The 22,858-nt window shown below is 35.0% G+C and overlaps 1 protein-coding gene across 5 annotated transcripts in view; it reads right to left on the reverse strand.

The window, feature by feature from the left end:
* ESCO1 (establishment of sister chromatid cohesion N-acetyltransferase 1) overlaps nucleotides 1-22,858 on the reverse strand; it is a 51,191-nt gene that overhangs the window by 19,633 nt on the left and 8,700 nt on the right. For 3 of the 5 annotated variants that reach the window (XR_001603087.2, XM_016211508.2, XM_087818994.1), the window contains exons 2-8: nucleotides 19,893-20,002; nucleotides 16,086-16,185; nucleotides 13,508-15,613; nucleotides 8,859-8,973; nucleotides 7,202-7,262; nucleotides 5,670-5,784; nucleotides 2,461-2,592 (exon numbers count right to left, since the gene is read on the reverse strand). Coding sequence is in view for 4 of the 5 variants with exons in the window: in XM_016211508.2 (XP_016066994.2) it covers nucleotides 2,461-2,592; nucleotides 5,670-5,784; nucleotides 7,202-7,262; nucleotides 8,859-8,973; nucleotides 13,508-15,043 (1,959 nt within the window). In the remaining variant the exon portion in view is untranslated. Of the gene's footprint in view, nucleotides 1-2,460; nucleotides 2,593-5,669; nucleotides 5,785-7,201; nucleotides 7,263-8,858; nucleotides 8,974-13,507; nucleotides 16,700-19,892; nucleotides 20,003-22,858 lie in introns of those variants that run through there. The other 2 variants (XM_087818993.1, XM_016211509.2) reach the window with 2 other exon arrangements.

A 22,858-nucleotide genomic window follows, 5' to 3' on the forward strand; every position in this document is an offset into this window, starting at 1 on the left:
ATGAGTTCTGTGTGAATCAAATTCTACCATGACTATATAATTTAAATATTATTTGAATCTTTTGAAAACAAGTCATTGGTCATTTTTAACTGTCATAGACATTTACCATGTATACAGGAAAATTTTTACCCTAAGGAAAAGCTACTTATTTTCTAAAGAATGTCTAATTAGAATTTTAAAAGTAAAACTCATTGTTCTCATTTATTCTATTTTTAAATAGTCTTAAGTAGAATAAACCTTTATTTCAGGTCCCTGAACACTATTTAAAATGAATTAAAGCCAAAGCACCAAATGACTTCTTTTCTATGTGCTTCTCTCCAAGAAACAAACACAACAGATAAAACTGGCATTAAAAATATTTAGATGGCCTGACCAGTGTGGCTCAGCAGTTGAGTGTTCAATTCCTGGTCAGGTCACATGCCTGGGTTTAGGCTCGATCCCCAGTAGGGGGCGTGCAAGAGGCAGCTCAATGACTCATTATTGATGTTTCTCTCTCCCTCTCCCTGAAATCAAGAGATATATTTTAAATAAATAAAAAGTATTTAGATATTTTGTCAAACACTTAAGAGTGCTTAATATTCAATTATATCTTAACAAAAAAGAAAAGACTGCTTAATGCTAAAGCACAATACTAGGTACCCAATAAGTGGTTAATGTCACAACCTAAAATCCAGAGCTGTGATCACAGCAGAACATCTTTAATATGGGTATGTTTTTGTTCTCTATATATACACTAAAAAAGAATGTTACAATGTTTTGGAGGAGTTTCTACCTCAGACTCTTTGTATACCTACATTTGAAAAAAGTAAAAGATTAAAAATAATGACCTTGATGTTAGCAAAGTGTGGCCAACTGCTAAACTCAATTCCTTCTCTGGAGCTTATTTCAAAAATAAATAACCCATAGCTCTGTCCCATCACGGGAAAAAGGGGAGAAGGAAGGAGGCTGGGGCAGAAATCAATTTTCCCAAAATTGCTTTACAGTTTACAAGGCCTAGAATTTATTTAGAAGGTGATAACTCCACCTTGTTCCATAAACCAATTTCCCTTGGTACTGTGGAGAGCAGAGTACATATTTACTAAATGATTTCTTTACTGTGTCTCTCAGAAATTAAGAAATTCCCTTAAGATGAAGAATTAAGCCTTTTAAACCTAAACTTTTATAATTTTAGGAAGTTGATGACAAGAATCAAAGAATGTAAATTAAGAACTCATTTAAACTAACTTCTATCAGATTCATGTATGTAAAATAAACGAAAATATTTTTACCCCAGAAGTATTCTATAATTTAGCTACCCGACAGAACTATTTTCCTTTTCAAATTTTAAGGATATTAACATAGTCAAATTGGAAAAATACAAATTTCAAGTGATAAATCAATATCTAAGCTATAAATATTCTATGTCCACACACCTTATATTTTATTTAGTTAAGTGGTAGCAGGGGGGGTGGTGTGGAAAAGGTAAATGAAACAAGGAATATAAAGGATCACCACAGTAAGGAACCATAAAAAGAAAACCCCACATATCTTGGATAGAAGTAACTGGATAAATGGAACAATGAATATGAACCCTTCAACCAAAGCTAAGGATACAAATTTAAATGGAATCAATAATCTTTAAATAATTCAGCACCTGGTACCTATATATATGTGTGTATATATATATAAAAAGCCTACATGGAATGAATTGGTGATCTCAGTTCAGATATCCTGGAGGTCTTATTAATAATGTGAGTGTACAGTACTGAAGGTAACATGTATAGAATAAAAATAGATTCCATTTCAGACAGATTCCATTTCAGATACAGGTAAAAAGCAATTATATTAAATTACTATTTTCATAAAGTACCTAAAATGGTTCAAAATTATTTAAAACTTTGCTACAGAAACAAATATTAAATACCCATTATGCGTCAAACGTACATACATTAAAAAATATATACTAAACCATATTTACTTTGTGGGATTTTTTTTTTAGTATATACAAATTCTGATGTCTTAACCTTCTTTCTTTTTTAATTTTATAAAGAAAAACTCTCATGCTAGCAAAAAAAGAGAAGGTAAAGGAAATTCCCAAATCATCTATTTGGTACAATATATATCACTATCAATCCCCAAATAAAAAGTTGTGTCAAGCCATATAATATTAAACAGACTGATCAACAGCTAATAATTAAAATCAAAGGAAACTTTAAAAATACTCAAGGTAAATAGCATTACTTGTTAGAAAAAGATACATTAACTACCTTAAAAATATAACAAATTAAAAATCCCACAACATAAACCAGACAGAATAAATTAGCTGGTTTTATGTTTGGCTTTGTTTAAAAATAAGCCAGTACATATACAAGGGCTTTGTATATATTATCATTTCCAAAAAACAGAAAATTTTCAATAACTTAAATTTGGCCCTTCATCTCTTTAAAATCCTGTGTTTTAGAAGGCATGAGTTCTACTTACCACATATTTTACAGCACTTATAAACTGGTTGTGGAAGAGCAGATGCTGCGTTTCATCTTCTGGATTTGAAGCTGTGTAAAGCATGCCACAAACATTACAGGAAACTGCTCCAAATCTTTTTTGTCCTGCATCCTATGTATAAAAACAAACAAGAGGGTTTTTTTCCTCCGAAAAGAATAATCCTAGAACATTAGCCTCTAAAGCTATGGTGTGAACATAAAGTGAGAAATATTTAATCTATAATAAATAATATACAATGTTGATAACAAAAATGAAGATGTAATCTTTGAAATCTGTGTGCAGCTTTTTCAAGAACTGTTTCCATTTTAGTAATTTCATCATTTACCCCACAGCACTTAAATGAAAGGAATTGAGAAATATCTTTAACACTACAATCTTAGTCCTAAAGCCCCAAATAGCAAAATACTCTACAAATGAGAATATATATATTTTTTAATCGCAATATTTATCCTGTTAAAGTTTAGAGAAAATAGTGTTTTATAGTCTGTTTTAAATACCTTAAGTCTGTTCTTTTTAATGGTTTTATCCTCGTTTGTAGATATTAAAAAGTATTTTGATGTCACCTGAAACTCTTGAGAAAGGTAAAATTAAATTTTTTCTATTATCTTTATATTAAATAAGTACAAAAGACTGACTACAATCACCTATTGTCCAGTAATTTATGCTTGTACTGTAGAATAGTAATTGTTTACCAAATGCTTTTTATTCTTGGCCTTATTCAACAAGAAAATTTCAGGAATATGATCTAACTTTAAGAATAAAACAAAAACAATTCTTCTATTCTTTCTGTTCTAAAACTGTGCAATTTGAACTAATTACTGGAAACAAAAAATCTAAGATTAGTACCTTAGAACAATTTGTAATTGTGGTTAAGAGATATATATACACCCCCCCACACACAACATATTTACCATGTTAACCATTTTTAAGTGTATAGTTCAGTAATGTTAAATACACTTTAATATTATGCAACCAATCTCCAGAATTCTTTTCGTTTTGCAAAACTGAAACTTTATACCCATTAAACAGCCCTCCATTCCCCTTCCTACCCAACTCCTGGAAACTACCTGGTTCTAGAAGACTTCCCTCAGAATGATGATGACAAGGAGCGTCTGCAGCGGAGGCATTCCGGGGCCTTTGACCCATTCAGTTTAACATAGGCTTGCCCTGTTACTGGCCTCCCCATCCAGTCAGTGAGTGTGTTCTGGGACTTTCTGTCTATGAATCTGACTAATCTAGGTACCTCAGAGAAGTGGAAGCATACAGTATTTCTCTTTCTGTGAATGGCTTATTTCACTTAGCTTAATATCCTCAAGATTCAACCATGTTGTAGCATTTCCTTCCTTTTTAAGACTAAATAATATTCCAATGTAAGCATACACCAAATTTTGTTTACCCATTCATCCAATGATAGACACTCTGGTTGCTTCTACCTTTCGCTATTAAGAACAATGAACATCAGTATACAAATACCTCTTCAAGAAGGCAGTTTTCATAGGAATGAGTAAGCATTCCTACCCCAATTTCGTCATTGGTAAATGGGAAACAATAGTAGTACTGATCTCATGTGTGTGTGTTTTTTTTAATATGGCTTAATTTCATTAATATGAGTGTATGCATGGAAAAATGCATTCAAAAAGTCTTAGCTGCTTTCATTATAATTAGCATCATCCTCATCCTTATCACCTCCGGAACAACACTACCCAACAGAAATGTGATCCACAAATGTAATTTTAAATTTTCTAGTAGCCACATTGAAGAATGCAAAAGCAAACAGGTGAAATTAATTTTATAATATATTTAACAAAACATATCCCAAATATCACAATTTCATTATATATTAAATATTTAAAAAATCTGTTAGTGATATACTTTACGTTCTTTTTCTTTTGTACCCATCTTTGAAATGCAGTATATTTACACTTACAGCATATCCCAATTCTGATGAGCCAGGTTACAAATTCTCAAAGCCAGATGTGGCTACTGTATTGGACAGTGCAGCCCTAGGTTCCACTTGTCTAATTCTGTTTCACTATCATACTGATCTGACAACAGAAACATTATTAAATTGTATAAAACAACTCTTTCCCCCACTAATCCTTCTCAAAAATTTCTAGACAATTCTTGCAAAGTTACTCTTCATATTAAACTTAGAATCAATCATCCAATCCCCCCAAATCCTATTACGCTGACTGAAACTACATTAAATATCCTTATTATTTCATTTTTTATATTATTAAAATCAGATCTTTCATCAATCAAAGTATCTCCCTCTCTTTTCTACCTTACAACCAAATTGTAAAGTACCTATGTTCTATTTGAAATTAACTATTGGTTTACCTTCCTGTAAAATATAGTTTTAAAATTATAATATACTAAAATATAAATATTTAAAATCATTTTATGTATTATGCTCCACGTTATTTTAATATTTAAACCAACTACTAAAAGACAGATCAAATGACATATTTCAGAAAGTAAAAAATATAAAGTATCAATCTGTTATAAATAATAGAAGTATATAAATTTGAGTTTTTTAAATCCTCACCCAAGGATATATTAAGAGAGAGGAAGGGAGAGGAAGAGGGAGGGAGGGGGAAGGAGAGAGAAAGAGAGAAACACTGATCAGTTGCCTCCCATATGTGACCCAACCGTTGAACCTGAAACCTAGGTATGTACTCTGGGAATCGAAACCACAACCGTTTGATGTATGGGACGATGCTCCAACCGACTGAGACACTGGCATGACAAATTTAAACTTTTATTCTTTGTTATAATGGACTCACTATTTGGGAGTTAGGGGGAGATTTGTAATGATATCAGGAATATTTACATAATTACAAAGAAAGGGTCTTTAGAAAAAGGGAATGAATTCATTCTTTAACAACATGCATGACTAAGGTGCTCATGGCCCAGCTGGCATGGCTCAGCCGTTGAGCAGTGACCTATGACCCAGGAGATCATGCGCACTTCAATTCTGCATGGTTTGATTTCCGGTCAGGGCACATGCCCCAGATGCAGGCTCGATCCCCAGCAGGGGGTATGCAGGAGGGAGCCAATCAATGACTCTCATCACTGAGGTTTCTATCTCTCCCTTTCCCTCTCTCTGAAATCAATAGAAACATTCTAAAAGTAAAATAAAATGCTTATGACAACACTTCACCAAAAAGGTCAAGTTGTATACTTACTATGATCAACTGTTTTTCATCAGCTTTCTCTGCTTCTTTTAATTTCAAATCCTTTGGAATTGTTATCTCCAAATGGGAATTACGCTTGGGCCAAGAATGATTTGGTGGTGTCTCCCTTTAAAAAAACAAAAAGATTAGTAAATGTTATAGATCTGTATCACTTCAAATTACTTGAAGGAAAAATATAACTTATTTTCTATACAACGCTGACAAATTTCAACTCCAAGTGGGGGGAAAACACCTTTAAAAAATCAGAGATAGAAAACCCAAGAATACTACTAAGTTTCAACAAATAAAAAACTGCAGCACCTACTATGGTTTGAAAAAGTTTTATAGTTTTAGCCATCTGAGTCACTACAATTTGTCCTAAACACGGTTTTCAGTAATCTCTAAGGTAAAATAAGTCAGATTTAATTTAATTATGGCATTAAAACAAAAAGCTTCTGATCTACTTAAAAAACTTCTACATGTTGATAATATCCAGCATTTCGAGGGGTTTGAGAAAAGGGACTTTCTCAAACACCTTCTCCAAGAATAAAAAGACACATCCACTTTGGAGGGAAATTTGGCAATGCAGGTGAAGACCTTTAGCTATGAAATTTATCCTAGATGTAAGTCACACAATTGGGAAAAGATATATGTACTTCTTATAGGACTTTGTTTTTAATAGAACTAAACTAGAAAGCAAAATGTCTATAAAAGTGAACTGTTAAATAAGGAATAAAATCTAATGTAGATTTTTGAAAGAATGCACTAAGATGGAAAAGATGCCCAAAATACATTAAAAAACGAAAGCTACAAAACAGTATATATAGGCATAGAAAAAATATATAACGAAAGAGAACTTGCAAATATCATTGTCTATGTGAAAAACTGAGGGTTACAAGCATAACTTTTTGGGGGAAAATGTCACAAACTCAAAATTTACGTTAAAATACTTATATTCTGTAAAAAAAAGACAGCAGACCTAAAATGGAGTCACTTATGCTAAGCCCCAAGTTATCAACTCGAAGCTTAGTTTTGGCTCTCCCAGAAATAGAATCTTAACCAATCAACCAGAATCACCTGTCAGCTCTAGTTAAGGCAGTCGTGGGGAATGTCCAGCCTGCAGGCCAAAATCATTAGGTCTGGCCCTGCCAAGGCAACCACGGGTGGGATTCAAAATTCAATAAATATAGGAGCTTTTTTCAAAGCTAATTTTTAAGTTGATAATTCTGTATGACCCATGAATGATGTTATAAATATTGATATGACCCCCTTAGCAGAAAAAAGGTTCCCCACCCTGCCCTAAGGATCATAAAGTAATTCTGCAGTAACCAACCCACCTTTTTTGCCAGTAGAACTTCCTGTTCCCATTCCCTCTGCATATAAAAGTCTTTCATTTTGTATAGCTCCTTGAAGCTCCTATCTGCTAGAAAGAATGCTGCTAAATTCTAATTGATTTTACTCAAATAAACTTAAAATTTTTAATATGCTTCAGTTTAACTTTTAGCTGTCGTCATATTTACACTTATGTTAAACTAATACCTTACCTGGTATCAATGGTCTTAGATGTTTGGTTATTGAGTACACTGTGCTGTTGGGGAGCTGAACCTGTAATTTAATCACGATGGGTTATATATTAAGCTTTATACTTGCTCTCCATCTAATAAAATCATTTTACAGGGGGAAAGAAGCTCAATACATTAACTGCTTTATTTTTCATTAAAGACCATTTGATAAAATTAGAGCTCCTTTTCTAGAAATTCCTCTTCAGGGAAGAGGCAGAAAGGGCCACAAAGAGATCTAATGGTAGATTAACAAAAGTATGCCTCTAGTTTTACCAATAATTAAAAGAACTGAACACAGGAAATTGTTTAAATGCCTGCATAATTATATAACCTCTAAATAGAAATAAATAAAAACATTTCTTTTTTTGTAATCCTCACCTGAGGATATTTTTTCCATTGCTTTTCAGAGTGGAAGGAGGGGGCAGAGAGAGAGAGAGACAGAGAGAGAAACATGGATGTGAGACACACACTGATTGGCCGCCTCCCACACACACTCTGACCAGGGCTGGGGATTGAGCCTGCAACTGAGGTAGGTGCCCTTAGCTGGAATCAAACCCGGTACCCTTCAGTCCGTGGGCCAATGCTCTAACCACTAAGCCAAACCGACTAGGGCAAAGCATTTCTTCGTTTAAAAAAGTTATAGTCTCTGGAGTTTTAATCACATTAATAAATAATGCAATAATTAGCCCTGGCTGAAGTGGCTCAGGTGGTTGGGCGTCATCCAGTGCACTGAAAGGTTACTGGTTCGATTTCCAGTCAGGGCACATGACCAGGTTTCCGGCTTAATCCCTGGTAGTGGGCGTGCAGGAGACAGCTGATCAATGTTCCCCTCTGACATCAATGGTTCTCTCTCTCTCTCCCCCTTCCTCTTTTTCTAAAAATGTATTTTAAAAATGTTTTGAAAATAATGCAATAGTTCATTCATTTTATTTTGCAATGCATAAATGTATTTCTCATGTTCATATTATATTTCCCCTTGCCCCACTAAGAGAAAACGTTAAATGACATCCAATGGAAGAAATTATCTGACCTCAAAATTTTCCTCCTTAAGCAAAGAAACAACATGAATTAGGAATTTCTTTTCTATACCCCCCAGTATTACTTCTGATATAGGTGAGCAAATCCACATCTAACACTTCAAATAATATATTATCAAAACATTTTCACAAGGTTACAAAAATAAATTTCTGTATGGTATAGGTATAAAATTACAGCATTTATTAAATCTTTAATTCAAAGACAGATCACTAGAATGGAAAATTGAATAACTGAGGGCCTAAAGATAAACACCTGAAATACTAAAGCACAGTCATTTATACTTGAGAAATAAGCTGCTACTACACTAACTTAGGCAATTCATTAAATAATACTTCAGTCACAAACAAAACAAAAGATTTAAAATAGACAAAAGAATGTTTGGTAGGGAGTCAAAGAATCATACCTAAGTTCTTTAAACAAGTCAATCGATAGAAGCAATTCTCCCTCAAATAATGGTAATAATCACACATTTGAAAAACATAAGCAATGGTTAAGAAGGATTTAACAGGTCTATCTGGTAGTCCACATGGTTTCCTGTTATACTGACATTAAAAATATCTCTGAAAACTGTAAAATCCAAATAATATTTTTAAAGTGTTACCTGAAAATTTACTCTCCCTTGTATCAATCTTTGCTTGACTGAGCAGAGTTGAAACAGTAGTGTTATTTTCCACTGGATTGTTTTCCAGTTTAGATTCCAAACACAGGCTGAAATTCTGAACACATAATTCAAAATGTTAAGATTTGGTTTTATATCAATCTTTGGCTCTTATCCCAACACACTTTCAGTGAATTTTAGCATACTAAGAAAATTTAAGATAATTATTTTTATTTGAAGTAATTCACCGATTTGTACCTTAAAAGTCTCTTCATGATCTCCCCACAAGCTATTCTCTCAGCATCAGCTCCATCATGCTAACCTGAAAAACTTACTTCTCCCACAGTACATTCCATATTTGCTTGGCTCTATACTTTTTCAAAGTTTTATCTACCTAAACCTGCACTGCCCAATACAGTAGCCATTGCCACATTTGAGTACTGAGCACTTAAAATGTGGTTGGTAGATTGATTGGAGACGTTATAAATGTAAGTCACACACTGGATTTTTAATAGTACCAAAAAAAGGGTAAAATATTACAACCTAAAAAAAATGATTACATGTCAAAATGATAGTATAATTTATATGACAGAATTAATAAAATATAATACTTTTACCAGTTTTTCTTTTCTTTTTCAAAGCTACCAGAAAACTTAAAGAAGATATCTGTGGTGCACATTTCTACTGGATAGTGCTGATCTAGAACACTTTTCTTGCTGTATAAACTCAACTCATTACTTAAATATTACCCTCTCGTCCTGGCCTGTTTGGTTCAGTGGTCAAGAGCATCGGCCTGCGAACCTAAGGGTCGCAGGTTCGATTCCCGGTCAAGGGCACATACCTGGGTTACAAGTTCAATCCAAGCAGCAACCAATTAATGTCTCGCTCTCACATCGATGTTTCTCTCTCTCTCCCTCTCTCCCTCCCTTCCATTCTCTTTAAAAAAATCAATGGAAAAAATATCCTCGGGGAAGGATCAAAAATATAAGAAGTTGAACTAGAATGAGAAACATGGGCATAAAGAAATAAAATGGCAATAGGTAAGTACCTATCAATAATAACCTTAGGTATAAATGGATTAAATATCCCAGTCAAAAGACAAAGGGTAGCTGAGTGGATGAGAAAACAAGACCCAAATATATGCTGCCTACAAACGACTCTCACAGGCTAGGGGGGGGGAATAAAACTTCTGGAAGACTTTAATGGAGAGATCGACAGCAATACAGTCACAGTAGGGGAGTTTAACACCCCACTGACTTTACAGGATAGATCTTCCAGACAAAAAAAAATCAACAAGGAGACAGTGACTAAATGACACACTAGATCAGATGGATTTAATTTACATTTACAGAACATTCCACTCCAAAGCTGTAGAACAGGCATTCTCCTCAAGTGCACATGAGACATTCTCAAAGATAGAGCACATGTTAGGACATAAAACAAATCTCCACAAATTTAAGAAGATTAAAAGCACACCAAGCATCTTCTCGGACATTTACACAATGGAATACTATGCAGCTGTAAAAACAAAGAATCTTTTACCCTTTGAGACAGCATAGTGGGACCTGGAGAGTATTATGCTAAGCAAAATAAACCAGTCAGAGAAACACAAGTGTCACATGCTCTTACTCATATGTGGAATCTAATGAACAAAATAAACCAATGAACAAAACAGATCTGGAGACATAGAAGCATGGAACAGACTGATGAATCTCAGAGGGAAGGCGGGGTCACTGGCTGGGTGGGGAGAGATTAACATAAGAATTTATATGCATATATGCATAACCCATGCACACAGACAATAGTGGGGTGAAGGCCTGGGGGAGGGGTACAGGTTGGAGGGGATCAAAGGGGACATTTGTAATATTTTCAACAATAAAGATAAATTTAAAACAATTATGTGTACACACACACACACATATATATCTTCCCCTAAAGCCTTTTCCAAGCTTCCCCATCCCTTTCCCCAAATTTGGAATAATTCTCCATCTACTTCCTATCTACCTCTTTCATGCCCTTATCACTTCCTATTTTTTATATTCCATTATATTTATCTCTGTATCTCTAAGGGCTCCTAAATCAGAACCTTGTCAAAGCAGATACTCAATAACTTCCAAAAGAAAATACTCTAATCTCTATCAATACTGGCTATCTCAGAGAAATGGAAATAAGAAGGAAAACAGTTAACTTTCTGTGCGCATGTATATATCTATCTGTAGTGAGATTGTTACAATGAATGTGTAACATTATTTTTGAACATTATGTTTTTGAAAAAGATCAACATTTTTCCATTGAAAAAGCAGAAAAATTAAGAACAAGAACAATGTTACCAATTAATCTTCATTAAAAGGAAGTTAGTAAATTACTGGTTTAAAAAACAAATTATAAAATATTTAAGCCTTACAATCCACAAGTACAAATAATTTAAATTCATCCCAAAGAATTCACAGAAGGCCAATTAGATGAGATGCTTAAACTTATCAAATCATCTTTTCCCAGTACAGCTGAGACTGGCACTGTATAATTAAAAGAGCAAAATTATAAGCAGCCCTAGAAAAAGTTTACACATGATGTAAGGTTTGTTTTCACATTCTCCTACACACAGAAACTGTTAGCATTTATATAAACATTTAAATCACAAACAGTGCTGAGTATTCTTTCTGAATATATATAAACATACACAGTAAAATCATAAAAAGAAAAATCTACACCAACTTCAGGAACATGTTTAACTCTGGGAAGAAAAGTAAAATGGAAAGAAGAGGAGGCATTTAACTATATCTGTAATGTACTTTTTTTACTTTAGAAGACCCAAATTCAATAAAATGTTAATTTTTGTCAAATTTAAGTGATAGAAACAAGTGTAATATTAGTCTCTGTAGTACTCAGAATGTTTGAAATAGTCAAGAATTTTCAAGTGTAAATAATGTGTGTTTTTTTAATCCTCACCCTAGGGTATTTCTTCCATTGCTTTTCAGAGAGAGTGGAAAGGAGAGAGAGAGGATGTGGGGGAGAGACAGAGAGAAACACTGATGTGAGAGAGACACATGGATCAAGCCTGCAACTGAGGTAAGTGCCCTTGACTAGAATCAGAGACCCTTCAGTCCAAGGGACAACGCTCTAATCACTGAGTCAAACCAGCTAGAGCTGTAAATAAATATTTTTAACACAAGTTTCATAGGATTGTTTCTCATGTTCCTCAAGACAGAGGGACTGTATAAATCCAAAGCACATTTTAATAAAAGCAATAATATAGGTTAAAATAGCGTGGTCTAAGTAAGCATCTCTACTCTAGTACAGTTTAGTCTAGAATAAATAAAAGAAATAAAATTACATTTTATTCTTAAATAAATAACATTTCTTAGTCTTCAATATATTCCCTATAAACTGTCTGCCCTTCAAGTTTTGACAAGTATTTATGCATCAAGGAGTTAGAAGATACACTCTCCAGCAACACTTCGGAGTACAAGCTATAAGTCTGCTGACAAAACACACCCTGAATAGAAAGCCAGCCCATCTCTACAAGCAGTCATATTTATTACTAATACTACTACTAACTACTTGCTTCTAATTACTATCACTATTTGAATAATTATCTTCTAATTGATGCTTTCATTCCCATTTTTACAGAAAATAAAACCTAAGAGTACCATATGGTGCCTGTTCCCTTGAAGTTCACTTTGATTTTTACTCCACAAGAACAGATAATGATCTATATTTTCATGGCTTCTGGCACAAAGCCCAGACTTCTCACTCATTCAAATTTGCTCCTAGACCAAAATGCCTCTAAAAAGAGCTCTAAATCACTCACAAAATTTCTAATGCTCAGAGTATGTTGCTACAGAAAAAATGTTGGGCCCTGGCAGGGTGGCTCAGTTGGTTGAGTGTTGTCCCAAAAAGTTGCAGGCTCAATTCCCAGTCAGGGCACATACCCAAGTTGCAGGTTCAATCCTCAGTCAGGCGCATGTGGAGGAGGCAACCAATCAATGTTTCACTCTCACATTAATGTTTTTCTCTCGCTCTCTTCCTTTCTAAAATCAATTTTTTAAAAAGGCATGTCCTTGGGTGAGGATTAAAATAAAAATTCTTAGTCACTATAATTTCTTAAAGATTGAATTACTTACATCTTTCAGACATATTATTTGCCAACTATTCAAAATGGCAAACCAAAGGGATCTACTAACAGAAATGTTTAATTTTTTAATTTTATCAATTGCTGAATATAGGCTGACTTGTGCCAGCTGAAATGAATTTTAACAGCTTGGTCAGAATTGAGCTCAACTTTAAATTCTACAGTTTAGTCACTATTAAAGAATAGTTTCTGTTGTTACAATTAACAGAAAAATGAAACATATCACTATGTTAAATGAAAAAGAAAAGCTAGAATTCAACAGATTTATGCTTCATATAAAATATAAATAAAGGGTGAAAATGAGGAAACAATGAGAAGCATTCATGTAAATGTGAGGCATCTAAAGAGCTCAGTAAATTCTATCACTCACGACAAGATCAGATTATTAAAACTCTTGCAGATACCTCAGCAAATGACTCTTCACTCTTTTATGATTCCTAAGATAAAATATGTTGCAAACACTTATTTCTTATTAAAAAGTACTCAGACACCCCTATTGTGCATAATGAAAATAGATTACCTTATTTGGTGTTGATTCAAAAGAATCTTTCATCTGGTTATCCAATGGTGGGTCAGGAGGTGGTTTTATCTGATTATCCAAATGAAAATTTTCAGGAGCCCTTTTTGTGGTTTTATTAATTTCAACTGTAAAACCACCAATTTTAATTTCTTCAGAATTAATTTCTTTCTTTTCTTCCTGCTGGCAAGCTATATTTTTATCATGGGGTTTTGTCCCTAAAAATGTACTCTGAGTCACTGGATGAGGCATTTCTAATGTTGGTAGTGAAAAATTAGTCCGTAATAAGCCCAATTTAGGGGAAACTTGAGAGTCCAACTTATTTTGCTGCACAGAGTTAAATTTTGAGAGTTTAATTTTAGTCCAGTTGGAATTCTTTTTAGTTGAGCTGTTTATTCCATTTAGTATACATTTCACAGGCTTTGTTTTTCTACTGGGGAAGAAACGATTACATTGAACATCCTGATTTGTTTCCTTCTGATGAAGTATTTGTCTTTCAACATCAGCCTCTTCCAATTTTTTTTCTGTAGGCTTCTCCTCCTTTATACTTTCCATTTGTGAAGATTCCTTTTTTACCTCTACAGTATCTGACTCGATTTCACCAGCAATTTCTTCACAGAGCTGGAGAATGCTACCTCGTTTGCTCTTTCCTGCCTGTTCATTATCTACGCTTTGTTCAGGCACTGATGACTGTGAACTTTTCGGGGATTTTGCACTAATATTCACTTGTGAATGAACTGATTTCTTTGTCTCATTTTTTCTAGAGACCACTGTAGTAGCCATTTTTGATCTTTTTATCTCAGAAGTTACAGGCACAGATTTTGTTTCCTCTTTCCTAGTATTCTTCTGAAGAGAGTTTTCAGATCCTTTTATGCATTGAGAACTATAAGCATAAGCTGTCTGATGCTCTACTTTGCGTTTTTTTCCTTTGGGGGAATTTATTACTTCATTAATGACTGGATTTTCATCCTCTTTACAGTCTGACTTTATTTCTAGTACTTTTCTTTTCACATGTTTTTGACTTGTCTTAACTTTATTAGATTTATTCTGAGTATTGCTACAGTACTCTCTTCTTGTTGGTGGCAAACTCTGTTTAACTGCTTGAACTTGACCCTGAACTTCTCTACTTCGCAGAGACCTTGTTGAAACCTCTGTAAGCTGCTGTAGTCTTTGTGATCTCCGGTTAGGCTGTTCATTTGATTTAGGGGTTTCATGCACTGATTTTTTCTGAGATTTCTTTTTTGTAGATTCTTGTTGTGAATGTCCCTTCACAGTCACCATATTTTTATTAATGGACTTACTAGCTTTTTCATCACTGGATGCTGCCTTCGCTGACCTTGTACTCATACATGCCCCTAATTCAGGCTGATTTATTTTACTTTCACTGGAAGATTTAATCATTGATTTTATAGCTTGCTTTGGACCTGATTTTTTTGCTAGATTCTTTTGAGAACCTTGAATTTGTGCTTCTAAATTCTTATCATCACTTTTTTTAATAACATTGGAGGAATTTTCTTTTGATTTCTCCTGAATGGACATTGTTCCTGAGTCAGGTCCTCCTTTTCTGAATAGCTTCTGAGAGGATTTTCGTATCCTGGTAGGTGCAAATGCTATGTCCAGTACTGTTACTGAGAAGCAGGTCTTAAAAATTGCCTTTGATGCTGATACACATTTTCAACAAAAATACCAGTTTGCCTCAAGTAAGGTTTCTGTCATCCCTAGGACATGATAAAAGCTGGCATGAAGGCTGAAAGATACTTGCTTTACTTTTAGCAAGGCAACAGAAATTTGAAGAAAACTGAATTTTAATTTGATATTTTTGAACTTTTCATGAAAAATATGTAATTCAGGTTCAATCTGTTTTGTTAATTTTTCAATTAATATTGGTTTTCAGGCCAGCCCTATTACTGGAGGAGTTATTTATCACTGACCTGTCTTGACAAAGTTTTTGAAAACTTTTTTCTTCTGGAGTCTAGAGATATTGGACTTTGATTCATTTGAAACATGTCTTCTCTTATTTGCTGAGTCTGTTGATTTAAAGTTCTTATATAACCTCTTTAGTTTAATAAAATATTTTATTAATATAGATATCCTTTTGTGCTGCCATTTCTGAAAAATAAAAAAAATAAATGAATAAAATTTTGTCCAATGCAAGAAAAATGGCAATGCTAATACTATACAGAAATAATCTTTATTTATATAAGCTCAGACAGGCGTGGCTCAGTGATTGAGCATTGACCTAAGATCCAGGCGATCGAGGTTCGATTCCCGGTCAGGGTACATGCCGGAGTTGCAGGCTCGATCCCCAGTCAGGGGTGTGCAGGAGACAGCCCATCAATGACTCTCTCATCATTGATGTTTCTATCTCTCTCTCCCTCTCCTTTCCTCTCTCTGAAATCAATAAAGATACATTTAATAAATAAATAAATAAAATCTAACTTCTCCTTTTAAATTACTTAGTCTATATAATTAAGGCTAACAGAATAAAATATCCCAAGTACATTCTTATGAATAATTAATACTGGGTCTTTCATAATATGCATCAACGTTGAAAATTAGTTTGTTACTTGAGGTTACTTACAGTTCTTTTCCCACAAGACAAAATTGATCTTTCAGCCACCATAACTCATGAAAATTTGACAAAATCATTCCTTATAATATTTCAACACATTACATAGAACCTAAAAAAAAAAAAGTATTTTTAAATGTTTAAAAGGTACAAAGGAAAAATGTAATCATTCACCTCTCATCAAATATCACACTCCATAATTTTACCCTGTCCTATCATTAGTCTTCAGAGCCCACTTTATACACAGCATAACTTCAGCATTTCTAACATGAAGTAAACGATGTTACATGCATCCAAAAGAATACCATGCATCAATTCTATGTCACAAAAAAAAGTCTTAAAATTCAAAAAAATTCATCATGTGCATATAACTTTAGACTGGTAAAATAAAATTCTATTTTGAGGAAAAGCAGTGCTACATAAATAACTCTATACATAGAAAAACAATGACAGTTAAAAAGGCAAATTTAGCCCTGGCTGGTGTGGCTCAGTTGGTTGGAACACTGTCCCATGCACCGAAGGGTCACAGGTTGATTCCTAGTCAGGGCACATACCTAAGTTGCAGGTTCAATCCCCAGTCAGGATGCATGCAGGAGGCAACCAATCAATGTTTCTCTCTCACATCAATGTCCTTCTCTCTCTCTCACTCTCTCCCTTCCTCTCTCTCTAAAATCAGTAAATAAATAAAAAAGGTTACTTCTGAGATTTCTCCATATAGAAAAAATGCAACTTTAAACACATACGTTAACCTCTACTCTCATGTAAAGCCTACTTAAAAAGAAATACACTAGCCCAGCCGGGCGTGGCTCAGCGGTTGAGCGTTGGCCTAGGATCCAGGCAATCAGGAGTTCGATTCCCGGTCAAGGCATATGCCCGGGTTGTGGGCTCGATCAATGACTCTTTCATCATTGATGTTTCTCTCTCTCTCTTCCTCTCTCTGAAATCAATAAAGATATATTTAAAACAAGACAAACCCATAAATCCAAAGGAAAAGATAAAAAGATAAAAATTAAAAATGTAAAAGCTACAAAGAACAAATAATAACTAACCTCAGACTCAAGAAAACCTGAATCCCAAGCTGGAAATGGAAAAAACTAAGAAGCAGAACTACTTAAACCACAGAATCCCCCAGGATTCAGGATCTAGTAGTACCAGGATCCATCAGAGATGGGGATAAAAATGGGACCCAAGAAAAAGAAAAAGGAAGACTCCCAGACTGCTTTTCCAATTACTAGCACCCAGAAGACTGCCCTGCATCACTCCCTGAAGACTGGAGGTATAAATCTCTGGCAGGAGTAAAACAAAAGGTCTTACATCTACGGGCTCAACAGCCACAGCTGAGGCAAGAAGTAACAAAGTGATAACAGAAGAAATTAAGTAGGAGTGCATATACTAACTGCTGAAACCACTCCCTCCATCCAAAACCCTCTTTGCCTACTCAAAGACTCCAAGAGGACAGCAGCCAAGTCAAGCCTTCTACAAAGAAAACAGAAAGATTTTCTAATGAATCTGACAAGTCTTGAGAAAAGACCTAAAAAACCCCAATAGGGCCCACTCAGTAAAAGCAGAGAGACAGAGACACACAGACACAGAAACACACACACACCGGTCAAGATGGTGGCATAGGTAAAAACAGTACTCGAATCCTCCCACAACCACATCAAAAATCAACCAATGAATATATAAATAAGTGGAACAACAAATAGAAGTTTCCCTCTCTGTCTCTCTCAAATCAACAAAAAAAATTTTTAAAAGTGCCCTAGCCAAAAGAATATACTGCTTAACACCCCTTCACCCTGCGAAAAAACAACAAAAATCTCATATTGGGACTGGCAGAAGGGGCAAAGATGATGACCGTAGGCAGACTGGTCCCACACCTAAGTGTGGCAGGTAATATCAGGAGGAATACCTAGGCTGCAGAGGTCCCCCCTGAGGAGTGAGGGAGTCCTAACCCACACCACGTCCCCCAGCCCAAAGTTCCAGGCCAGGAAGAGAAGTCCCCATTAACTTCTGGTTGTAAAAACCAGCAGGGTTTGTGGCTGAGTGAGTCAGAGGATGGCTGGAGACTCAGGTGTTCCTGTTAAAGGGCCTGTGGGGACTTACTCGGACTCACCTGCTTTGAGCTCGTGCTTGAAAGGCACCAGGGACATACAGGGAGGAACTGAATTGTCTGACATCAGAGTGAACGCTGGAGAGGCAGCTTTCCTCCAAGCAGAAGTGCTCTCAGAGGCCACTGTTCCTTTTCTGGGCCTCCCCCCATAGAGCTGGCAGGGGAGTCTCCATCAACCTGTTAACCCCATCTAGGTGATTTCCTAAAACATCACCCCACCCAACTTGCAGGCCCAACCCAAGCATTTTCATTGATTGGCTCAATACAAATGTCCTATCTTGCCTCATCTTCAAACTTCCCTAAAATCTCTCAAGCAAGCAGCATCTGGCCTCGGCATGCCCTGTACGTCTTGCTAAGTGGCACCAGGCCTGGCACTGGCAGCAGCTGGCCTTGGTTCGCAGCTTGGCCTTTCCTGAGCCAAATCGGCCTGGGCTAAAGCAAGTATTTTTTAACATGTTGCAAAGGAAATACAATTAAACAAGGAGAAATAATAAACAAAAATGTGAAGACAGCAAATTATTATTTACAAAAAAAAAGAAAAATCCAAGACAGTCAATAGAAAAACTATTAGTATGTGAATTCAGTATGGTGAATAGGTTAAAAAATAAACATTAAAAATCCAAAACCTTTAAATAAACAATAATCATCTGAAATCTATTATCACATACCAGTTCCAACAATACACACATATATAAATTAAAAAATAATAATAATGGGGCCCAGCCGGCGTGGCTCAGTGGTTGAGCACTGACCTATGATCCAGATCGTGGTTTGATTCCTGATTAGGGCACATGCTTGGGTTGTGGGCTCACTGGGGACGTGCAGGAGGCGGCCAATCAATGACTCTCATCATTGATGTTTCTCTCTCTCTCTCTCTCCCCCTTTCTCTCTCTGAAATAAAAGATATATTTTTTAAAAAGGGAATGGGGTGTAGATTTGTGCTTGCTGATATTAAAATACCTGTAGTTGTAATAATTAACAAAAACAGGCCCAAATGCCTAAGGAAATTTAGTACATATAAAGGTAGTATTAATTTCATATTAATGACGAAAAAATTATTCAACAATTGGTATTAAGACAACCAGGTAACCATCTGGGTAATTCTGGCTTAAGAGGGAGGTGATGGCCCAGTGTGGCTCAGTTGGTTGGAGCGTTGTCTCTATGCACTGGAAGGTCTTGAGTTCGATCTCCAGTTGGGGTCTGTAGAGGAGGCAGCCAATCCAATGTATCTCTCTCACATAGATGCCCCCCTCTCTCTCCCTTTCTAAAATCAATTTAAAAAAATCGTGAGGTGATGTCCAGAAAAAATATAATCATTAAGAACTAAACCATAAAAACAGTGTGTGAGATATTTATTTTCCAAAAGGGAAAGACTTTCAAACCTTGTCACAAAATTCTGAAGCCAAGTTTGAGAGACAAAACTAGGGGAAAATACTGGCAAAAATAGCAAAAGCCAATACATACTATATTCACAGGAAAGAAACCACAAGTGGCTAGTCTGATAACAACAAAATAATATAAATATAAAGAACTATGGGACCAAGTGTCAGAAGTGCGAAAAAAGCTTACTTTTTACTATATACCCATTTAATGTTTTATATGTAGACATATAACCTTGTCAAAAAATTAAAATGTAAGTCAAATTTCTCTCTGAAAGTACAAAGTATCATCTTGGAAGGCATTAAATTATAAAAGTATAAGTCACTTACCTTACTGAAATGGAAATCGCATATCACTTTTTTCTTTAGGTTGACTGATGCTTCTAATGAATGATGCTTCTAATAACTTCCCATTTGGGGATTAATGTTTAAAAAAAATCCTATAAGATAAAACATTTTTCTATTAACTGATATATTAGAATAACTTAGACTAAGCAAGACTAAGTAAACAATGGCCAATTTTCATGATTTTATGCAAAACATCACAAAGCTGCAATACGGGCACCATCTCATTTTATGCTGTTTAATAGATGTGGGTTTTCTTCAACAATAATCACTACATCCTACCCCAAACCCCACCTCCATGAAAGGAGTATATTTTCCTTCCCAACTGATGCTGAGCTTGGCCACATGCCTTACTTTGGACTCACGGTGGGCAAAGTATATTTCCCTGCCCCCATGTCTTGGTCATTTGACCTGCTTTGGCCAATGGGATATTAGCAGAAATGATGCAAACAAAGGTTTGAAATGTCTTTGTGTAATTAGGCTTGCTTTCTAATACCTCTGCCATTACTATGAGAAGAGTTTCACCAGGTAAACACTGCCCCTTCAGCCTAGGTCCCAGAATAAACACGAAGAGTGGAAGTGAGCCAAACCCCAAATAAGGTGCCAAGCCCAACCTACAATGGGAAGTAAAGCCCACCAGCGCCCACAGATGCACAGCCAAGTCTAACCAAAGTCACCTAACCCACAGATGCTCTACAGATGTATTAGCAAGAATTAATTGCTTCCAGCCAGTGTGACTCAGTGGTTGAGCAACGATTCATGAACCAAGAAATCAAGGTTCGGTTCCAGGTCAGAGCACATGCCTGGTTTGTGGGCTCAATCCCCAGTACAGGGTATGCAGGAGGTCGCCGATCAATGACTCTCTCTCATCATTGACGTTTCTATCTTTCTGTCCCTCTCCCTTTCTCTCTCTGAAATCAATAAAAACACATTTAAAAAAAAGAGTAATTTCATTACTAACTTAATTTCCTTTATTACTTTAGCACTAAGAATCCTAATTTTTAAAAGGATAAGTTCCGTTATCATACTTCTTTTTCTCTCAACTTCTAAATATTTTAATACATTTGGCAGTTGGCACCTACCTTAGAAAAGAGGTAAATTGATATACAAATATATAGCAATTGTCAATCACCTGTTCAGATATGCTAAGGATAATTTCACTTTAGTTTGCCCTACATGTTAAATCATCACTAATCTAGCATTATACAACTTGGTATGTATAACTCCCTTTGTATTAAATAAAACCTTGCAATCAAGGACCAAAGTGCATTCCCTAACCTGTTAACAAATTGACAAGAAAACCCCTCTTCCCGGCCCCCCACACAACACATAGCTAACTTATTACTATAATCCTAATGAAATCAATATTGGGGCAAAAAAACAAACAAACAATAATCAAACTTTATATAAAATGAGCTCTTCAGAAAACCCACACTATCCTTTTTATTTTACTATAGAAAAATATTTACAAGATACATGTTAGAAAGAATTTAAGAGTATATCTGATTTCCCAAAGTGCTTTATAATGAAATGTACTCAAATATTAGTCAAAAGATTTACATTGTACGTATTTTAAGTTTAAAGTGATTTTTTGGGAAAACATTTTATAATTGAAATAAAATTCCTATACCATAAAATTTACATCTTTATACTGTACAATTTAGTGGCTGCCAGTATATTTGGAATTGTGCAACAATTGCCATTATCTAATTCCAGAATATTTTCCTAAGCCTTAACCAGTGTGTTAAGCCATACCACCCTAAATGTACCTATCTCCATAATATTTTCATTACCCCTAAAAGAAACCCCATAGCCATTAGCAGTCATTCCCCATTCACCACTCCTTCCAGTCCTTGAAACTACAAATCTACTTTCCACCTCTTACAAGATTTGGCCATTCTGGATGTTTCATACAAATGGAATTATAAAAACATTCAGCCTTTTGTGATTGGCTTCTTTCACTTAACATGTTTTCAAAGTTCAAGTAGCCTTGTAGCATGTATCAGAAATACCTTGTTTTTCATGCTGAATACTGTCCCATTGTATGAACATGCCACTTTTGTTTACCTATACATGAGTTGATGGAATATTTGAGAGATTGTTTCTACCGTTTGGCTCTCATGAATAATGCTACTATGAACAATCCTGAATGAGTTTTTGTGTGAAAATATGTTTTAGGTCTGAGTATATACCTAAAAGTGTAATTGCTGAGCCATATGGTAACTCTATGTTTAACTTTTGAGGAATTGTTTTCCAAACCAAGCTGCATCATTTTAAATTTCTACCAGCTATGAATGTGGGTTCCAAATTTTCCACATCCTTGTCAGCATTTATCTTTCTTACATCTTGGTCATCCTTTTGAGTGTAAGGTGGTATTCATTGTAGCTTTAATTTGCACTTTCCCAATGACTAATTACAAAGAGTATCTTTTCATGTGCTTACTGGCCATTTGCATTTCTTCTCTGGAGAAATGTCTATTAAAATCCTTTCCTAATTTTTAAAATTTAGTCATTTTCCTTTTTGTTATTGATTTGTAAGAGTTCTTTACCTGGATATTAGACTCTTATCAAATGTATAGCTTACAAAGATTTTCTCCAATATCTCAGCTGTCTTCACTTTCTTGACAAGAGTCCTTTGATATACAGATAATTTTAATATGAATAATTAATCTATTTTTTGTTGGTTGCTTGTGATTTAGGTGTCGTATCTAAGAAACTACTGCCTAATCCAAAACCATGAAGATATACATTTATGTTTTTCTTCTCCACTTTATATAGTTTTAGCTTACATTTAGATCTTTGATTCACCTTGAGTTCACTTTATATATGGTAAAAGGTAGAAGTAAAATCTTCATGTGGATACTCAAATGTCCCAGCACCATTTGTTAAAATGACCATTCTTAACCACTGAACTGTCTTGGCACTCCTGTTGAAAATCATTTGCCCATAAAC

The sequence above is a fragment of the Miniopterus natalensis genome, chromosome 7 (assembly GCF_054644295.1).
Source record: "Miniopterus natalensis isolate mMinNat1 chromosome 7, mMinNat1.hap1, whole genome shotgun sequence".
In the NCBI taxonomy this organism is placed as follows: domain Eukaryota; kingdom Metazoa; phylum Chordata; class Mammalia; order Chiroptera; family Miniopteridae; genus Miniopterus; species Miniopterus natalensis.